The 18408-nt window shown below is 39.5% G+C and overlaps 2 protein-coding genes and 2 long non-coding RNA genes across 8 annotated transcripts; 1 reads left to right on the plus strand and 3 right to left on the minus strand.

Annotated features, from left to right (window-relative positions):
• Positions 1 to 1819: 1819 nt before the first annotated feature.
• LOC116932748 (xaa-Pro aminopeptidase ApepP-like) lies at positions 1820 to 7209 on the minus strand. 2 transcript variants are annotated; one of them, XM_045176507.1, is made up of 13 exons: positions 6926 to 7209; positions 6488 to 6752; positions 6275 to 6395; positions 6045 to 6191; positions 5719 to 5935; positions 5284 to 5647; positions 5117 to 5193; positions 3927 to 5024; positions 3817 to 3860; positions 2854 to 3013; positions 2688 to 2768; positions 2400 to 2621; positions 1820 to 2333 (listed from the first exon to the last, which is right to left on the minus strand). In XM_045176507.1, exons 2-6 carry the CDS (start codon positions 6709 to 6711, stop codon positions 5286 to 5288), a joined length of 1071 nt encoding a protein of 356 aa, XP_045032442.1. In that variant the 5' UTR covers positions 6712 to 6752; positions 6926 to 7209; the 3' UTR covers positions 1820 to 2333; positions 2400 to 2621; positions 2688 to 2768; positions 2854 to 3013; positions 3817 to 3860; positions 3927 to 5024; positions 5117 to 5193; positions 5284 to 5285. The 2 variants fall into 2 exon arrangements, with proteins under 2 accessions (XP_045032442.1, XP_045032441.1); XM_045176506.1 differs by having other exon boundaries at positions 3927 to 5193.
• A 1485-nt stretch (positions 7210 to 8694) lies between these two features.
• Positions 8695 to 9545, minus strand: LOC123474407. The gene is made up of 4 exons (XR_006649217.1): positions 9495 to 9545; positions 9208 to 9362; positions 8781 to 9150; positions 8695 to 8721 (listed from the first exon to the last, which is right to left on the minus strand). It is a non-coding gene; the product is annotated as an uncharacterized LOC123474407 (long non-coding RNA).
• A 4453-nt stretch (positions 9546 to 13998) lies between these two features.
• LOC116932744 lies at positions 13999 to 16104 on the plus strand. Of its 2 annotated transcripts, XR_006649216.1 has the most exons (8): positions 13999 to 14095; positions 14185 to 14317; positions 14388 to 14560; positions 14633 to 14830; positions 15005 to 15037; positions 15104 to 15254; positions 15321 to 15485; positions 16018 to 16104. It is a non-coding gene; the product is annotated as an uncharacterized LOC116932744 (long non-coding RNA). The 2 variants fall into 2 exon arrangements; XR_006649215.1 differs by having other exon boundaries at positions 14633 to 15037.
• On the minus strand, positions 15256 to 18094 carry LOC123474396. 3 transcript variants are annotated; one of them, XM_045176516.1, is made up of 9 exons: positions 17891 to 18094; positions 17620 to 17810; positions 17441 to 17561; positions 17262 to 17384; positions 17051 to 17205; positions 16893 to 16985; positions 16629 to 16841; positions 16222 to 16567; positions 15798 to 15962 (listed from the first exon to the last, which is right to left on the minus strand). In XM_045176516.1, exons 5-9 carry the CDS (start codon positions 17108 to 17110, stop codon positions 15928 to 15930), a joined length of 747 nt encoding a protein of 248 aa, XP_045032451.1. In that variant the 5' UTR covers positions 17111 to 17205; positions 17262 to 17384; positions 17441 to 17561; positions 17620 to 17810; positions 17891 to 18094; the 3' UTR covers positions 15798 to 15927. The 3 variants fall into 3 exon arrangements, 2 of the variants coding, with proteins under 2 accessions (XP_045032451.1, XP_045032452.1); XM_045176517.1 differs by lacking the exon at positions 15798 to 15962 and adding an exon at positions 15989 to 16146; XR_006649201.1 differs by lacking the exons at positions 17620 to 17810; positions 17891 to 18094 and adding exons at positions 15256 to 15574; positions 15640 to 15731 and having other exon boundaries at positions 15803 to 15962; positions 17262 to 17613.
• Positions 18095 to 18408: the final 314 nt, after the last annotated feature.

Genomic DNA, 18408 nt, shown 5'->3' on the forward strand with positions numbered 1-18408 from the left:
GCATGTCCGATTTTCACGCGGATTTCACGGTCCAGCTGCTCCTGCCCGGCTTAATATGTTATTTTCCCATTCGTAGGGCGATCCTAGTTGACGTACACAAGTTATTCACGGTCAAACATGGCGACAGTGCGCTAAAATTTCAGCGGAAAAAGACCCGTTTCCCCGAATTTTATAAACGGTTCTTATGAATTTTGCCGCCTTTTTTCCGCCGAATTTCTCCGGAACCCGGTTTTGGTCTGGGTGCAGCTCCTTTCCCTCCTCGTCCCTCCCCCTTGTCCCTCTCCCTTGCCTCCCCCTTATCTTTCCTCCTCTTTTTTTTGTGCCCGTATTGTAAATTAATCGGGCATAAATCCGGTAATACCTTCGGTAATATTAAAATACTAAAGTATTTCAATATTTACACTCAGGGAAAATGATGGTGAAAACGAGCCGCGTTCATCGGTGGCTATTGCAGGTGCGTGCGACGATTTGCTGCCGAGATTGGCGTGTATGTTTGTAAATTTTTCTTTCGTTTTCTTGGAAAATGGAGCAGTGAGGCGCTGGTTAATTACTTGACCCCCAGCTGACCTTCTTTCCTTCTTGTATTTTTTATATTTTTTAATCATGACGGGTTGGGCACCGTTCGATGCGTTGGCTCACGCTGATTCCGGCAGTATGAATGTCAGCGATAGCAACGGTACCGTTCGGGAGTTATGATTTTTTTGCCGGTTCACACCAACTCCCCGACTCCCACAAGTGCCTGGCTCGTCTATCCCCTTGCGTCCAACCCCCATGGGATTTTTTGTATTAAAATATTTTTTCGGTCACGAATGATCACGAAACCGGTATCATTGGATGCGGCTCGTCGAGCTCGTTCCGATGGTGAAGGTCCCGCCGTGATCGGATACACCGTTCGGCCGCAAACGATTTTTAAAGCTCGAAAAATGATGATGGGCCTCTACCTGCCCATTCTAGGAATTTGACGTCAAAAGCGCAGCCACGTTCGGAATTAATTTTCAAAAATTCATAGCGGCTGAACGGTGCGTCGGATCGCGAAAATTTTTCGACAGCTGCGATTGCGTGACTACGTTCTATCCAGCGGTACCCGATGAGGAGCCGTGCGACCGCTCCTTCCGGTAGCTGACTCGGCTGGTTTCGGCATGTCCGATTTTCACGCGGATTTCACGGTCCAGCTGCTCCTGCCCGGCTTAATATGTCATTTTCCCATTCGTAGGGCGATCCGAGTTCACGTACAAAAGTTATTCACGGTCAAACATGCTTACGAGCCGCTGAATTTTCAGCGGAAAAAGGCCCGTTTCCTGGAATTTTATAAACGGTTCTTATGAATTTTGCCGCCTTTTTTCCGCCGAATTTTTCCGGAACCCGGTTTTGGTCTGGCTGCAGCTCCTTTCCCTCCTCGTTCCTCCCCCTTGTCCTTCCCCCTTGCCTCCCCCTTATATTTCCTCCTCTTTTTTTTTCCTCATGTATGCTTTTTTTTGTGCCCGTATTGTAAATTTTCGGGCATAAATCCGGTAATACCTTCGGTAATATTAAAATACTAAAGTATTTTAATATTTACACTCAGGGAAATCTGGTAATACCTTCGGTAATACAAGAAGTGCATAGCACTATACCTTCGTGTAAATTTTGGTAGACTAAATGTGATTGGGATTTGGGAGAATATTGAGAAGATTTCATGGATGTGAGATAGCAAGAATAGTACCCTGCGAAAGGAACACTGCTTTAGGCAATGTTACATTGTGGAATACATTGGTCAATGTTTTTTTTTTTTTGTCTTTTGATTGTCAACACTTCTAGGAAATAATGAATTTTTTCTTGATTCGTGCGAAAATGTGTAATTGTGAAACAACAACAAGACAGTAAATTAATGTGCAATGAAATGTGCAGATGAAAGTTACTTTCTGGTTCTTTAGACTTGTGCTGTGGATGGAATTTGTGTTTGCCCGCTTGATCACCGGGAGGGCTTTTTGCGCTGGATCTATCCGCCATTTGGCTTTTGTGACCTATCTTGTGGTAAGGTTATTAAGAAATGTCTACTGTTTACTGATTTTAGTTTTTTTTTTGGATATCTGCAGAGTCTGTTCTAGTATCGTTAGCAGTCGATGAATCTATTTACGGCGTGGCAACTGCCAAGGAGGTATCAGGTATTGGCGGACGATGAGACTGACTGATCTGTTTCTCCAACACCTGTGAATTTTCCGTCACTAGTCCTCAACAAGTCAATTGTCCGGGCCAATAATACTGCACAAACCTTATGAGATTGAGAGCTAGACGGATATGCGTGGCAGAACTAGTTTGTCGCGGAATGTTTAGATGGTCATACTTGCCGAGGTCTGAAATACAATTTTAACTGTCAACTAAAATATGAAGATGGAAAGGAAAATAGATCAATTGCAGACTTTGAGAGCTAGTGCTGGAGCAAAGTATTTAAGACGGTAAGAAGTTGCCGTGGAATTTTCAGGCGTTCCCGGTTTATGCTGTGGTACGTATTTCATTTGATCACGTTCCAATTCGTCCATTTGTTCTTCGGTTATATTTGCAATATTTTTCAATGCATGATTACTATTGCACCTTTTACGTGCTTTCTTAGGGCGTCAGTCACCTCTGATATAAAAAGTACTCTGCATTGAATAAGTCAACAAATTAACAGACATTTCTTTCATGGTAGACTGATTGATTAGGTTTACCCACTGAAGAATGTGTGGTAGCGATTGTGTGATTTAGTATAGGTTGTTTGTTACTTAAAGGGTGAGGACGACTTGACGGACCTAATAAATGTTAAATTGTAATAAAAATGAGAGATCACAAGACTGTAGGAATAAAAAATTTTTCAGGGTAAATTTTAAGAGGTACCAGGTTTTGGCGGATGATGAGACCGACTGATCTGTTTTTCCAGCACATGTGAATTTTCCGTCACCAGTCGACAAAAAATTAATTGTCCGGGCCAATAATACTGCATAAATCCTACTAGACTGAGAGCTAGACGGATATGCGTGGCAGAACTAGCTTGTCCCTGAATGTTTAGATCATGATATAATAGGAAAGGTACACTCTCGGCTATACCCAAGACCGGCGGGTGTTCAGTAAAGGGTCCCAAGATTCCCCGCCAGGTTCGCTAGTATAGGAGGCCCATCGCCTCTCGGGGGTATAGTAAAAATTGGGGTTTTTCGTTCGTTATCTATAAAATTACCAATCAATGTGTCCAGAAATTGATTTCATTTAAGCTTAATTTAATTCCCTATCCTTAAGTACCTAATTCATCTAGATTAGGCAATTATTTATATGTTAAATTTATGATTGAAATTCACAATTTTTTGAAATTTGCGCCTTTCGCAACATTGCCAATTTCATTATATTAAACACGTTTGTCTTCTCTCTAGTGCAGAATTCATTATAAATAGAATTCGACATTATTTATTAAATATATCCATTGTTAACAAAGGTGTAACAAAGGTGTAAAAGTTGCTGCACTTGAGAGAAGACAAACGTGTTTAATATAATGAAATTGGCAATGTTGCGAAAGGCGCAAATTTCAAAAAATTGTGAATTTCAATCACAAATTTAACATATAAATAATTGCCTAATCTAGATGAATTAGGTATTTAAGGATAGGGAATTAAATTAAGCTTAAATGAAATCAATTTCTGGACACATTGATTGGTAACTTTATAGATAACGAACGAAAAACCTTAATTTTTACTATACCCCCGAGAGGCGAGGGGCCTCCTATACTAGCGAACCTGGCGGGGAATCTTGGGACCCTTTACTGAACACCCGCCGTTTCTTCCAAGAGACTGGGATAGCGCGAGAGTGTACCTTTCCTATTATATCGTGGTTTAGATGCTCATTCTTGCCGAGGTCTGAAATAAAATTTTAACTGTCAACTAAAATATAAAGATGGAAAGGAAAATAAATCAATTGCAGACTTTGAGAGCTAGTGCTGCAGCAAAGTATTTAAGACGCTAAGAAGTTGCCGTAAAATTTTCAGGCGCTCCCGGTTCATGCTGCGGTACGTATTTCATTTGTTCACGTTCCAATTCGTCCATTTGTTCTTCGGTTATATTTGCAATGTTTCCCAATTTGTGATTACTATTGCTCCTTTTACGTGCTTTCTTAGGGCGTCAGTCACCTGTGATATAAAAAGTACTCTTTGTTTTTGTTGGTTACGAGGGATGGAAAAATATTTTCTGCGCAATTCTTTCCAAATCTTCGGTTGTTGTGCCTCTGGTTCGTTTCGTGCATGCTGACATTACGGGAGGGCGTTTTCTTTTATTTTTACTGTTTCTTTTCTTTAAACAAAAAAAAAATTTTTCCTTGTACATTTCGACGTGCCAATCTTCATATCCCGCACCTCCGCCCCACAACTACTACCATTTTCTTCTTCTTCTGCAGATACAATGTTCAACGCCTCTTTTTGTTCCCCGTCTTCTTTTGCGTTTTTCTTTTAGTCTGGTCGACAATTTATAGACCTTTGCTCCAGGGGGCATTCTACTCGACTTCAACAGCAATAACTCTTTGTAAGGTGTATCTCGCAATATCGAGACTAGTTTTGCAGCTTCACCCATTTTTTTTTGCAAGAGATAATGCAAGTGTCTTGACATTTTTCTAGACGATGTACGTGAAAAGATAAAAAGTCGTTTAAAAGGCCCTTATATTCCCTTCTTCCCCCATTACCTCGGCCAGGCATGGAAATGCTTAATCAGCTGCTGTACTTTGCTAGATATAAACAATTCAGACCTATAAAAGTGCGTTGAATAACAGGAATTAAAGTACGAAATTCAGTTAGAGTACATAAAAAAAAAATTATAAACTGTGACGGCCTTAGAAATTTATTGTTGCCTGTTAAAAGATGGTCTGGGCGGGTTGTTTCTAGGAGTCCGTTATGGTGAAGGGGTTACCGGACGAGTTTTGGAGACGAGCCAGGGTCAGCATCCGCCTGTGTAGTGAGACTCGTCCTGTGGATGCTGCTGCTATTTTTCAGTGGAATGTTGTTGCCATTGTTTGTCATCCATCAGTGACCCAGCCTCCAAAAGTAGAGAGAAAAGAACGTCCAACAAAAGACCAACAGTTGGGTAAACAACACGTTTCAATGGACTGCAATACGTGCTGAATGTACCGTCATTTTTACGTCGACGACACGAAGGATCGTTTCCAATCGGATGCCGTACTCATTGGGCAAGTAATAACTTGGTTCTTCAAATATTTAAGATAAACAAATGCATCAATTATTAGCTAGCAGGTGAAAATTGTTGCGATTTATGACAATTACAAGATAAGGCTTACCGTCAGAAAAGAAATAATTGGCGCGGAAACGGTGAGGTTCTTTGCTGTTGATATTCACTTGAATGGGACCGGCGTAATAAGCGCGTCAAAACAACCAAGCAACATTTCCATTTGGTCAGTCGTTGTATACTTTCGTGAACGTTGAGAAAGGAGCCAATGCCATGGCCGGTTTCGTGATGGTAGTCCAGTTCGACCTGGTAGAGGTTTTGACGGGCGATGATATCGACGTGGCTGTCCGCGATTGAGTCGGAGAAAACCAGTGCAGCCAGGTCGATAGCTCCCATTAAAACACGAGTGTAAATCTCTTTCTGACGCTGAGTTGCAAGACCAAAATGGAATGTACGGGTCACATCCGTCGTCTCGTCTAGACTCATCCAAATCACCCTCATCAATCATTTTAAAAAGAGCAAACCCCACAAAGTTGGAATGACGTACCAAGATACTGGCCACCAGAGTCGATTATCAAAAACGAGGAATTGTCAATAATTCGATTGGTTTCCAACGACGGCTTGTAATGGATAAGTGCGCCATTTGGTCCGAATGCAGCGATCGTGCTGAAAGATGGTCCTCGGTTCAGATCCTGCTGTTGGCGATACTCGTCCAACGTGTGGACGACTTTCAACTCATCCCATTGCACTTTGCCTTCATGAATCTTTAAAAGGCAATAATTAAAAACGAGGTTCGTTCAATCAATCTCTTCATTGAAACGAAACTTCAATCGATTGAAAAAGTCAGAACAATAGAAAAAAAGATGTTCCAATCTGTTCTTGGAGAAGAGAGAGAAAATCGGATAGGGCCACTGCATCTTTCATGTGGGCGTTTTTCATTCCTTCCACTTCGATGGCCTTTTTCGTCTCTTTCAATAAAATCAATGGTGAAGGCGATGTCTGTCTCTTGACTGCAGGAATCTATATCGGCAAGCAAGCCTTAAATAGTAAACAGCCACACTTAAAAATTTCTAATTAATAAAAAAACAAACAGTGCAACCTACCGTCTCGTAAATGGCAAAACTGACTCCTCCACTGTAGGCGTAGTTAGAGGGCAGCAGGACAGAGTCGACATTCTTCGTTGCAACGGGCAAGTCGTTGAAGACGTTTTCGTAATGTCTCACTCTGTCAACAAGAATCAATCTACGTTAGGTGGGAATTCCAAACAAGCGAGCATTGGGCATCGCCAACGCTTTTTATTTTTATCGAACACGCACTCGACACAAATAGTTTCCTCTTGACAGTTGTCACTGTTCAAGTGTTCCCGGATCAGTTCCGTCGTTTTCGTCGGTTGGATAAAGAGCACAATGCGATCCAGCGATAAATATACGTAACCTTCTACCAGAGGGCTGTAGGGCACGTCGCCACCCCTCAGGTTCAACAGCCAAGCGATCTCGTTCAGGGCCGTCAATACAACGGCATCCAGCTTTTGTGCCATCATCTCATTTCGCACTGCATCCACTTTGTCTTCCCACGATTGACCTGGGAAACAAGAGAAACGTATAAAAAAAGAAAGTTACAATGTTTTTATTAGGGCTACGCAATAGCTCATTGAAGGAAGACGGCCAAAATCTGTGTCTTTAAAAATCAAACGGACTGAAACTTTAAAAGGGAAAACAAATAGATTAAAAACAAAATTGTAATAATTTTTGTACGTAGTATTTTTGGTTTCCGGGCAATGAAATCTGTGGAATTGCTTGATGAATTGGGTCGGTTAGCCAGTGATTGTCACGCTATTGCCTGTCGTAAGTTTGTGGTGCTTTCCTGAGCGGGAAGACTTTTATCGCTTAACTTCCCAGGTAAAAAAGTACTACATTGCACTACAATAAAATTATAATGTAGCCAAGTAAACTATCATTATACTATAGTGAACGCTGTAAAATAAAAGTAACACTAAGTGGGCGTATTTTTTTCTTTGTTTCAATATCAGTATTACTAACACACACTACTGTTTCACTATCCCAGGTAAAAAAATACTATATTGCACTACAATAAAATGATAATGTAGCCAAGTAAACTATCATTTTAATGTAGTGAACGCAGTAAAATAAAAGTAACACTAAGGGGGCGTATTTTTTTCTTTGTTTCAAAATCAGTATTACTAACACACACTACTGTTTTACTAGTGACCACTGCAAGTTTACTTGGACACACTTTGTTTTCAGTAGTGTTCACTGTATATTTACTGACACAAACTGCTGTTTTACTATAGTAATTGCTGTTTCACTACATTAAGCATTAATGCCACTATATTCTTACTGAGGCTCACATTGTTTTTACTGATTGCCACTGTACTTCTACTTTATATATTTTTATGTATTGTCACGTCTCGTCCTGTTCGCCTTACTTTTATTTACCAGATGAGCGCTAGATGGCCTTGAGTCGCTTGGCGTTCTTACATTTAATCCAGATCTTTCTTGCACTTCTCGTCTGCTGACCACGCTGAGTGGATGTTAGTTTTGCTCTTCTCTGATTGTGTGTGAGTTAATCTCTTGCTTGTGTGAATGTGTTAGTTCCACTAGGGCACCATTGGTTAAGTTAGTGTAGTGTAGTGACAATTAGTGTAGTTAGCCAATGGTGAAGGTCACCGTCTTGTTCTGTGCCGTGTCGTTGGCCAGCATTACGGTGCTTTTTACAAGTGGTTTTCATCATCGAGTGTGCTAACTTGATTGCCCGTGACAGTATGTATTTTTCGTGATATGCTTCACTCTCAATTTTTGGTTTCTAACTTTCTTCTGATGACTTACAGGTAAATTTTACTTCCCCCTTTAAATTTGTCATATTTTATTTGCTTTTATACAACTATTTCCACTTTGGCTTTTTTAATTTGTTATTGAACATTAACATCTTCTTTGTTATTTTGAAATATTTGGGTTAAATTAGCGATTAAAAATGAAAAAGATAGAAATTATAGTTTAAAATTAATAAATAATTATTAAAAGTAGGATTTAATTATTAAAACATACACAAATGTCTTAAATGTAAACATACATTAGTTTTCAGTCAGAATTTTTTCTAAGTTCTTAACTGAATCCTCGATATAGTCAGGAAAATGTAGAAATGGTAATATATCAAAATAGCTGAGCAGTTAAGACGCTCTGCTGCGAAAGTCAGTAATGTGTGGTCCCGTGTTCAATCCCTACCGAAGACTTTTCTTTTTTTCCGTTTTAGTCAATGGTAGACTAGTCTACTATTATATTATATTCTAAATTCACTGAATTTCATTGTACATTTACGAGGGTTTCACTAGAAAATTATTGCTTCGGTACTGCTTGCTTTATTTTCTAAAAGTTTTTTTGCTTCAAGTAATTCTATAGTATTTCTATGTTATTATTGTAGAAATACTTGTTCCAAAATCCTTTACTATTACTCGAGTTTTTTTATTGTTTTACTTGAGTAATTACCAAGTAAATTTTCACCTGGGTTGTCAGGTAGGGAGACTATGTTACTGCTGTTGTGCGAACACAAATGAGGTGTGGTCAACTTGGAAATAGAAGAAGTGTTGCTTACTGTTTCTGTTTGATTCATGTCGTGTTCGGGTAGTGTAGGTGAGATGGAACGAAGATTAAGTGACGGTGACGGAATTAGTATCTGTGGTACATGTTGCTTGTAGTAATGAGCGCTATGTTTGAGTGAGCTCTTGTAAAGCTTTTGCAGTAGGTCATGGCACCAGGCCAATACAAAGTTATGAGTGTTTCATAGCTCTAGGAAAGTTTCTTTTTTTTTTAGGGACGGAGGGATGCTGCAATTTCCCAATTTGCTTTCCTTTACGATCTTGAGTTGAAGGACCTTTAAGAAGTAATTCAATTTCTCTTGAGTGGCAGTATTTTCTGCACAAGATGCAACTATATGAAATTTGTCCTGTCAATGTCATTGTCATCTACATGGCAAACAAACAGAAGTACGTAGTGAAACCAACAAACAACATGGTACACACCTTTGGGATCTCTGCGTTTGTGTTTGGGTGGAATCTTCCTGTAGTCTTCTAGGATTTCCTTGACACAATCGTCTCATAATGTTCTTAGACTTCTTGTTTTGTGTCGTCAGGGTGGGCTATTCACCAACTACCCTCTTCTTGGCTTGAGTACGATTCTGATGATGAATTTGGATAAGGTTTAATCAAAATTTATGGTCAATGAACTACTGTAGCTTGTTATCAAAAGTCAGGGGGGAACAAGGCAGAAACATAGAAACTAAGATGTTAAAAAATAAAATTTGGGTTACCTTTTGACTAGTGTACTCGACGACGCGTTCACCATGGCGACTGTATCCACAAGTAATGGGGATTTGTATACGTTTGGTTGCCAAATTAGCGTTATTATTATACTGTAAAAGGAAAAAAATCAATTAATAGTGGAATTTTGCGATAATTAATGAAGTAATAACCATTATTATAAATATATGTAGAAAAAAAAGTAATGAACAATTACAATAGTAACGAAACATGTAGGGCTGTGTTTTACGTATATGGTTTTTTAAATGTAGAGAACAAATGCTTGCCACAATAGAAAATTGTTTATTTAATGAATGCCTTATTTAAAGAGTTTTCCTTTATTTAATGAGTTCCTGTTGGCCGATACCCGTTTAACAGGTTGTTTAGTTGTCTAAAAGTTACCAACAGGCATCACGGAGGCAGAGGAAAAACTCCCGATATGGATTGATTAATTGTGGGAGTCGAATTCGTTAAAGATTCGAACTGTTGCCGAAGTAATTTTATTCTGTTGTGTGTAGCTCAATGGTGAGAGCGTTGGAATAGTATTCCGAAGGTCTTGATTTCAAATCCAATAGAGAAAGTAATTGCTCTAAACATATTGGTATTATTATTATATATTATTAAATTGCGGAGTTAAACTATACTTCACCAATTAACCTTGCATCGTTTTACAAAATTGTTATGTAAGTCCAAAAAGTTCACCCTAAAATCATAATTAGTAACAGTGAAATAATTAACTATTACTGCAGGGTAACATATGGCCTAGAATATTTTTAATGTTAGCAAAATAAGATACAAGCGTTTTTCTAGGTAAAAATTTTTTTATTTTTTAAACAAAAAAAAAAACACAGGATAAAAAGAGGGAAGGACAAGTGGGAAATGAAAATCTAGTTTAGAATAAGAGAAAGTAATAATTAAAAAAAAAGTAAATTAAAATGGAGGGTGGAAATTATTGGCATTAAAGTTAGGGTAGTGGAAGGTGGGATGCGGAACGGGAAAAGGAGGACGTGGGTCGTAATGGGGAGGAGGCGGAAAGGAAGGAGAAAGAATTACAGGAGGAGGCGGAAAAGAAGGAGGAAAAAGTACTGGAGGAGGGAAATTCAGAAATGGGGGTGGTACATGTGCATGTACATGAGCAGGATCTACTGGCCCAGTGGTATGTTTGACCTTCTTGGGGCAAAATTTAGATATGTGGCCTTTTGTTTTGAACTGCAAATAAGGGAAAAAAGTTAAGGGAAAGAACTAATTTGATAAATTTATGAAATTAAACTTACCTTAATGCATTTTTTGTATTTTAATTTTTTCTCCTCCGACCGGATTTTTTTCCCTTTTGATGGACCGGCGATAGGCGATGCTGGACCGGCTTTGGGTGATCCTGAATGGTGGCTAAGACGAGGCGTTGAACTACCTGGTCGAGGGGATGAAGGACCTGGTAGAGGGGATGAAGGACCAGGTAGAGGGGATGAAGGACATCGTGGAGGGGATGAAGGACCAGGTAGAGGGGATGAAGGACATACTATAGGGGATGAAGGACCAGGTAGTCCTGCCTTTTCACTTGCCAACAAGTGACTCAGGACAGGCCCCAAAAGCCGAAACCCTTGGCCAAGCAACGCCATAGCCTGTTCCTGATTTTAAAATATTTATTAGAAAAATTAAAATAAATTAATACTACAAAATCTTACCGCTTGTTTCGATGCCATCGGTGGCACGACGGACGGTGGCATGATGGCAGGGGTCTCGACGGCCGGGAGCAAGATGGCGGGTTGCTCTAAATTTGAATCTTGTCCATCAGACAGCTGCTCAGGTTCCCCGGCCGAATCGCCGATGCCTAATGGTGAAGCTTCGCTGGCCAGCAAAGCCTCGCAATATAGCAAGGCTTCGCCGTCCAGCTCTACCTCACCGTTGTCATTGGCTGGTCCGGCCTGGTCCACTGTAGCAGCCCTAGAACAAATAGATAAAATACGTTAATTAAATTTAAAAAAAGAATTTACCTTAATTGTTAACTTACCTTCCATTACGTTGAAATTCCCGAATGAGGGACCTGCAGTTATTGCAGTTTGAAAAATCGGTCCATTCGGGTGTGTCGTACCCGACATATTTCAACAAGTATTGGACCTTTCGTCCATTTTCATACTGCACAACCCTACAAACGGCGAAGAAAAATAATTAAAAAACAATAAGATAAAAAAAATTTCAAAATGAAATTAAATTTGATAATGTTACCTTCGGTTTAAACAATCCTCAACCTCGAATTCTTCGTACATGTTGTACATGTTTGAGGGGACTTGGTGGATGGGGACTTGGTGATTCCTCGGCATCTTGGTGATAGATAGTGAATGAACCTTGAGTTCAAAGGCCAATCCAAGGTCAGTCCCCACATAACACAAGGCAGTCCGTCGGATGTCCGACAGATGTCGGGGTCGGATGTTGAGTACATCTTTTTGATATCCTCCGGACAGCCCGATATCCGATTTGGATGTCCTACGGATGTATTTTTTTTTGGTTTTGACCGCCCTAAACAGCGCCGTCAGACATTCTAAGGATATCCGAGCGGGCTTTCATTTGGCTATAAATATGACATGTATTGGACATCTATTCATGAAAAAACATTAGGCTATACCAGGATTCGAACTCGGGTCTCCCGCATCATAGTCGAATCTTATTCCACTGTGCCAATCTACAGATATATTATGTGTCATTTTCGAACAATACAATCGAATTGTTGTAAAACACTTGAGCTTTTTCGATAACAAATCACATACAGGATTTTTAAAAAGTCAAGATGATGTCGAACTTAGGTTAAACCAGAGGTGTATAAATTGAAATTAAACAATTTATGCTAAATATTTTTTGAATTTTAAACTTCAGCATGATTTATTAAGTTTAAAGTAGTTTTTTATTATTTGAAATTATAATCCTATCATAAGTATACTTGCTTTTAATATTATTAGATGCCGAATAATATTTATTTTCTGTGAGTTAATTTTCAATGGCTTGGTTCCCATAAGCTAAACGGAAAGCTTGTGCAAACAAACTCACGACTTTCATATATTTTATTCATTTTTTGTAATAAATTTTAAAATAAACCATCCGGCAAATAGATCATTACTCCTTTATTTTTTAAATTTTTCATTTTAAATGCTGGACTTCAAATAAAAATACGTTCAAGGGAAAAATTTGAACACGGTTAAGTTTTCCCCCTCTCAAGAAATTTTGACAATTAATAATGAAACTTAATGATCGGCCCCAAATTAGTTCTAATCGAGTTAACCGCCCCGCACCGATAAAGTGCATTCGGGGTTGAAATGAGGTGCCATTTTTTCAACCGGGGCGGTGCGGGAAAAAATTTGAGGTTAACCCGTTGCCCCGAAGCAATAAAAAAAAAATGCCGTTCTTTCGGTTTCAGAGTAAAAATCGGGGCAAGCGGGTAGAACGAGCTATTATCGGGGTTGTTATCGGATAAATCGGGTCAATCGATAATGTTTTTTGCATTGATGAATCGATTGATTGCAATCCAATTGATTGCAAACCCCAATTGAATTCGGGGAGAAGAATTTTCCACCCTGAGCCACGCCTCCTTGGCCCGAAATGAGAAACCCGATTTGCAAAAAAGCGCCCCCATTGGCTCGAAGCCGATCCTTAAATGAAACAATTGAAAATCTTTTTGGCTGTTGGAAGGAGGTCCGTAGAATATAATTTTCGCACATCCATTGCACTTCCAAGGTGACTAGCCGACGGACATCCCTGGAACTACCCATTGAGTACATAGATATCTAACGGATGTTCGGCCATGATTCGGACATCCGACGGCTGAAATGTGCTATATGGGTCGTTTTCAAAACGTTTTTTTTTTTATTTATTTTCCCCTTAGGATATGATCTAGTCTGGCAACCCTACTTATCCATACTCCCCATCAGTTTTGGGTGCAGTCGCCGAGGTGAAGGTTTGAAAAAAGTTAAAAAGTCTCTTCTTGACTTGTTTACCTGGAATCTTGCCACAAAAAGGAACACATACTTGTCGACCTCTAATAATGATAACGTATTTGATTATCGAAATTTGTCTTGCTTTTAGTTTGCTGATGAAGGAATTAAATTTAATGCTGGTTGAATCCGACCATAAGTACAACTACTAATGCCCGTCTTAGTGGACGGCTCCTTGTACATTCACTTACGGAATTCATCTTGAATTGACCCAAAGTTATTCTGTATTTGTCTTTGTTGGACTGGCCATTGCAATTTTTTTCTGTAAGTCACGTTTATTTTACTTGTCACACCAGTTTTTCCTTTATGAATATTTTGTTTATTTTTCTTGCTCAGCAATAGTTGGTTTGTTATCCAGATGTAACAACAGAAAAGCCTATGTTGGCATGTAATGCGCGGCAAAAATACTGAAATCATGGCAACCGTCTCGTTTTTGTAGTCAAAACAAACAAAAAAAAAGTTGCATGCTTTTTTTTGTTTGTATTTTGCAATTAAAAACTATGCCATCTAGTGCTCATAAGGAATTTTTATATTTTGGGCTACCGGGGGGGGATGCCTCTTTTTTGTGGAGGATACTGTGCATGTTGGAGGGGACTTGGTGGATGGGGACTTGGTGATTCCTCGGCATCTTGGTGATAGATAGTGAATGAACCTTGAGTTCAAAGGCCAATCCAAGGTCAGTCGTTTTCAAAACGTTTTTTTTTATTTATTTTCCCCTTAGGATATGATCTAGTCTGGCAACCCTACTTATCCATACTCCCCATCAGTTTTGGATGCAGTCGCCGAGGTGAAGGTTTGAAAAAAGTTAAAAAGTCTCTTCTTGACTTGTTTACCTGGAATCTTGCCACAAAAAGGTACACATACTTGTCGACCTCTAATAATGATAGCGTATTTTATTATTATCGAAATTTGTCTTGCTTTTAGTTTGCTGATGAAGGAATTAAATTTAATGCTGGTTGAATCCGACCATAAGTACAACTACTAATGCCCGTCTTAGTGGACGGCTCCTTGTACATTCACTTACGGAATTCATCTTGAATTGACCCAAAGTTATTCTGTATTTGTCTTTGTTGGACTGGCCATTGCTGTTTTTTTCTGTAAGTCACGTTTATTTTACTTGTCACACCAGTTTTTCCTTTATGAATATTTTGTTTATTTTTCTTGTTCAGCAATAGTTGGTTTGTTATCCAGATGTAACAACAGAAAAGCCTATGTTGGCATGTAATGCGTTTAAAGAAGTAGCTAACCAATAACCATGGGAAGAAATCAGCATGGTAAATGTTGGAGCAGAATGGTCGCCCGAAAGAGTTACGTAAAACTAGCACAAAAGTAGAAGGACGCAGACAATAGCTGAAAGCTCATGAGGGGTCAGCAAACTCATTCTTTTTATTCTTATTTTTAATCTGTTGGAGGTGTTCGCCATTGTAATTGGCATGAACTTGTAACACCTTCACTGCTGAATCTTATTTGACAAGTGCACTTTATTTTGTGTTGGCAACCATTAACCATCACCATTTCATCAACCTTCTTCTCACTTCTAGTGAGCCTCTCAAGTGACCAGATTTTATGTTGACGTGAGTTATTAGACTTGTATTTTGGTAGTCAGTATCAAATTTGCATGATTCTGCTTTTACTCCTAGCTTGTGGAACTAAAAGTGCAAAGGGTGCAAGCCCTGAAGGATTTGACAAGTGCACCGTATGCTGTGTTTGCAACCATTAACTACCACCATTTGAGCAATCATCTCATCATTTCTACTGGACCTATTGTGTGAAAGGATTTTTTGTTCTAAGGTGAGTTATTAGACTTGTATTTTGGCAGTCACTATCAAATTGGCATGATTCTGCATTTGTTTCTAGTACGAGGAACTTAAAATGCAAAGGATACTGGCCCTGAAGGAAAGTAATCAGCTAAATAAATATCACCAACACAAATACATGTCAGACAATGTCAACGCCATCGAGGAATATATCAGCAGCCTTGTCCCTAGATTACTCACGCTTGCTAAAGATGGTTTGACCATGGTAAACCAAATTTTTGCGCTACAGTTCGGGATGACTCAACGTTGCTCAACGCAACGCTAGCTAAATGATTTTCGTAACGATGGAGACTCCTGCGAAAGAAAGGGAAAATGTATTACAGAAACAATTAGAATCAATTCTGAACAATACGAAATACCTTCGTCCTAATGCGGAGTGGGTGGCAATGTTACGAAGAATTAGGGCTGATGTTAATCGAATACTTTTGGTTGCCGGGCGTTATTTTTCTTCCTAAAAATTTGAAACATAAAAAATTGTAGTTATCCATTTCTTTTCGAGCCGACGACTTAGATATGATCTACCTGCTCTTTTTGGTTCATCAGTTCAACTGCGTGTCGCTTAATAGCTTGTAGTGTGGCGTGAAGAGCATATCCGGGGTGAGGTGTTGGGGCTTGCGGGGCGGGAATGTCCGTTTTACCCTGCGTATTCATTTGGTCTGTCTGCAGCCAACAGTTTCTGCATCTAAAAAAGTATTTTCTATGTAATGCAAACTCTAAATGCTGAACCAAACACGTAGGATGTCCGCCGCCTTGCACTTCGATGTCTGTCAGAGCTAAGGAAAGCCCAGACGGTGGTTTTGCTATCTAAATATTGCTATCGAAAAGAGATGCTCCTTAAGTTTTATCAATGGATCCATAAGGACCCCCTGTAGCACGATAAAGTTCTTTGAGATGTTGACCGTCTAAGTCAATGACCTAATGGACAGTAATATCGACGGTACCTCCTCCACAATCCACGACCATATAGCGTTGACCTGGACAAACATCCAGTACAGCATCGACATACATAGATTCCCTCTGCGCACTTCTGTTCCATGGTTTAAGAGGTCGTGGTTTGCCTAAACTGGCTGGAGTTAATGGTAATTCGGCCGGCTTTTCGGTTTTCAGTTGGTTTCGTTTCAACTGGCGACAGAAAAGTGAGGCGGCTTCAGGCTTCAGAGAGATCAGCACTTGGTGAGGTAAACGATCATAACCGAGGCCAGCCTTATAGGCCGCCTCACGCATCAGTTGCTTGGCCGCTGATCGCCATATGGCCGGAAAGGTTGATAACACAGCGGATATCCTCATCTGCACCCATGACAATAGGTAATTTATTCGCTTCAACAATAGATATGGTACGATAAATTACTATGAATGGGAATGACCGTCTGATCTGACAGTTCACGAAGTGCGTGTTCCTTAAAAAAGCGTAAGGCGTGGGCGAACACAGTGACTGCTGGCAGCGAATCGACTTTATTAGCTGCTTGGATAAGAGTGCTCCTGCCGAGCTGTTTCTGATGATGTAGTGTCTTCTTGAACTTGCAACAAACATGCAAACCGATACACAGTTTGACTTCACAATCTAAAGAAAAAACGTCACTATCTATTTTAGCGAAGATGATAACCTAATTACCTGTAAAACATATTCTCTCCCTTCTAAGCTGCAATATTTCCCTCCAATGGTAAAAGAAATCGTCGGAAGCTCATCAACTTTGCTGCAGGTGATCTATAGTGAAGTAAAAGTTTGTACGAAATTGTTCGCAATATCTCCGAAAAAAAAAAAAAACGTACATAATATTCCCCGGCCATGATCGGGACACCACCGATCAGTGTGTTCAATTTCTTAATCATCTACAGGGCCAGCAATGAGAGATGTTCCAGTATCGGCAATCATTTGACATCCGCCTAGACAAAAGGAACCCTCAGCTTCATTGGAAACCTGCACGCTGTGTAGTAAGAAACTTTGGTATCAACATATTGCCTTGAAAATGATATTTTTTACCCATCAACTTCGAATTGCCAATAAGGTTTTCTGGTAACAGGAACCCAAGTAATTTCGCCAGTGTAGCGATTTGGGTCTGATCAACCAAATGTAATTTCTCCGCCCTCGGTGGCATCAGGATTCCTTTCAGAAAATTTGTAATATCGAAATTCGAAACTAAAGGAAAAATAAAAATATACCTGCTAAGCCAGAAGGAAAAACTGGCTCTTCTACCAATCCTTGTTCAATCATGTTGTTGAAAACTGGAGGTACCCCGTTAACAGAAATCTTCGGATACGATATTCCCAAGATACCGTCAAACTAGAAAAACTTTCATCAACAAGCTAGATCAGGTAACAATTTATTTGATGACAGTTACTTTGGTGTTTCATTTCATTCGTTCGTCGTATTCATGTATTTCAGTCATTGGAACGTGATCGAGTTCAACGTATCTGATTTTTTGCTGGTCATTGGAGAGACGAAAGAACAACATTAAGAGCTGTTGCCGATTAATAATCATTGCTGTCGTGAGTATCAACTGCTGTCTTCAAGCTGGTGTTGATGGTCAGTCTGTCAGCCGAATGGGCGAAAAAGTTATTCACGCTTTTCCTAGCATCAGTTTCTGTTTGCCATCTCGACATCAAACCTACCAATCCTGTATGGGTAAGTTAACCGTAATTTCCATCCAATGTCTTTGAGCTTCATAATCTCCAAATTTTGGAGGTTGATTTTTGCCAGAATATGGGAAAACTGAGACACCCAGTTTAATGATGATTGTAGTCAAAGCAATCACTTCTAACTTGTAAGGGACCTCCATAGTGAATCCTTACTACGCTATGACTACTATGACGAAAATCACAAAAATAAATAACAAAACGAAAAAACCAAACAAAAAAACAAAAATAGCTGAGTTAATTTAGTGTCTTCAAGTCGCAGCCTGCAATGATGGGTAAAGTATACATTTCAACTTGTCTCATCCTTTTTTGTGTGTTAATATGACAATGCAATTGTTGAGTTAAAGGATTTGTATGTTGTATATAGAGGTGGATTGATTGTTGAAAGTTTTGATGACTGCAATTATGTAACTGATTTATTAAAACCAATGGTTTGATTCCAGCAGCTTTTTATGGTATTATGCTGCTACTGGCTGTCGTGTCACTGATGGCTG

This window comes from Daphnia magna, linkage group LG7 (assembly GCF_020631705.1).
Source record: "Daphnia magna isolate NIES linkage group LG7, ASM2063170v1.1, whole genome shotgun sequence".
Lineage (NCBI taxonomy): Eukaryota > Metazoa > Arthropoda > Branchiopoda > Diplostraca > Daphniidae > Daphnia > Daphnia magna.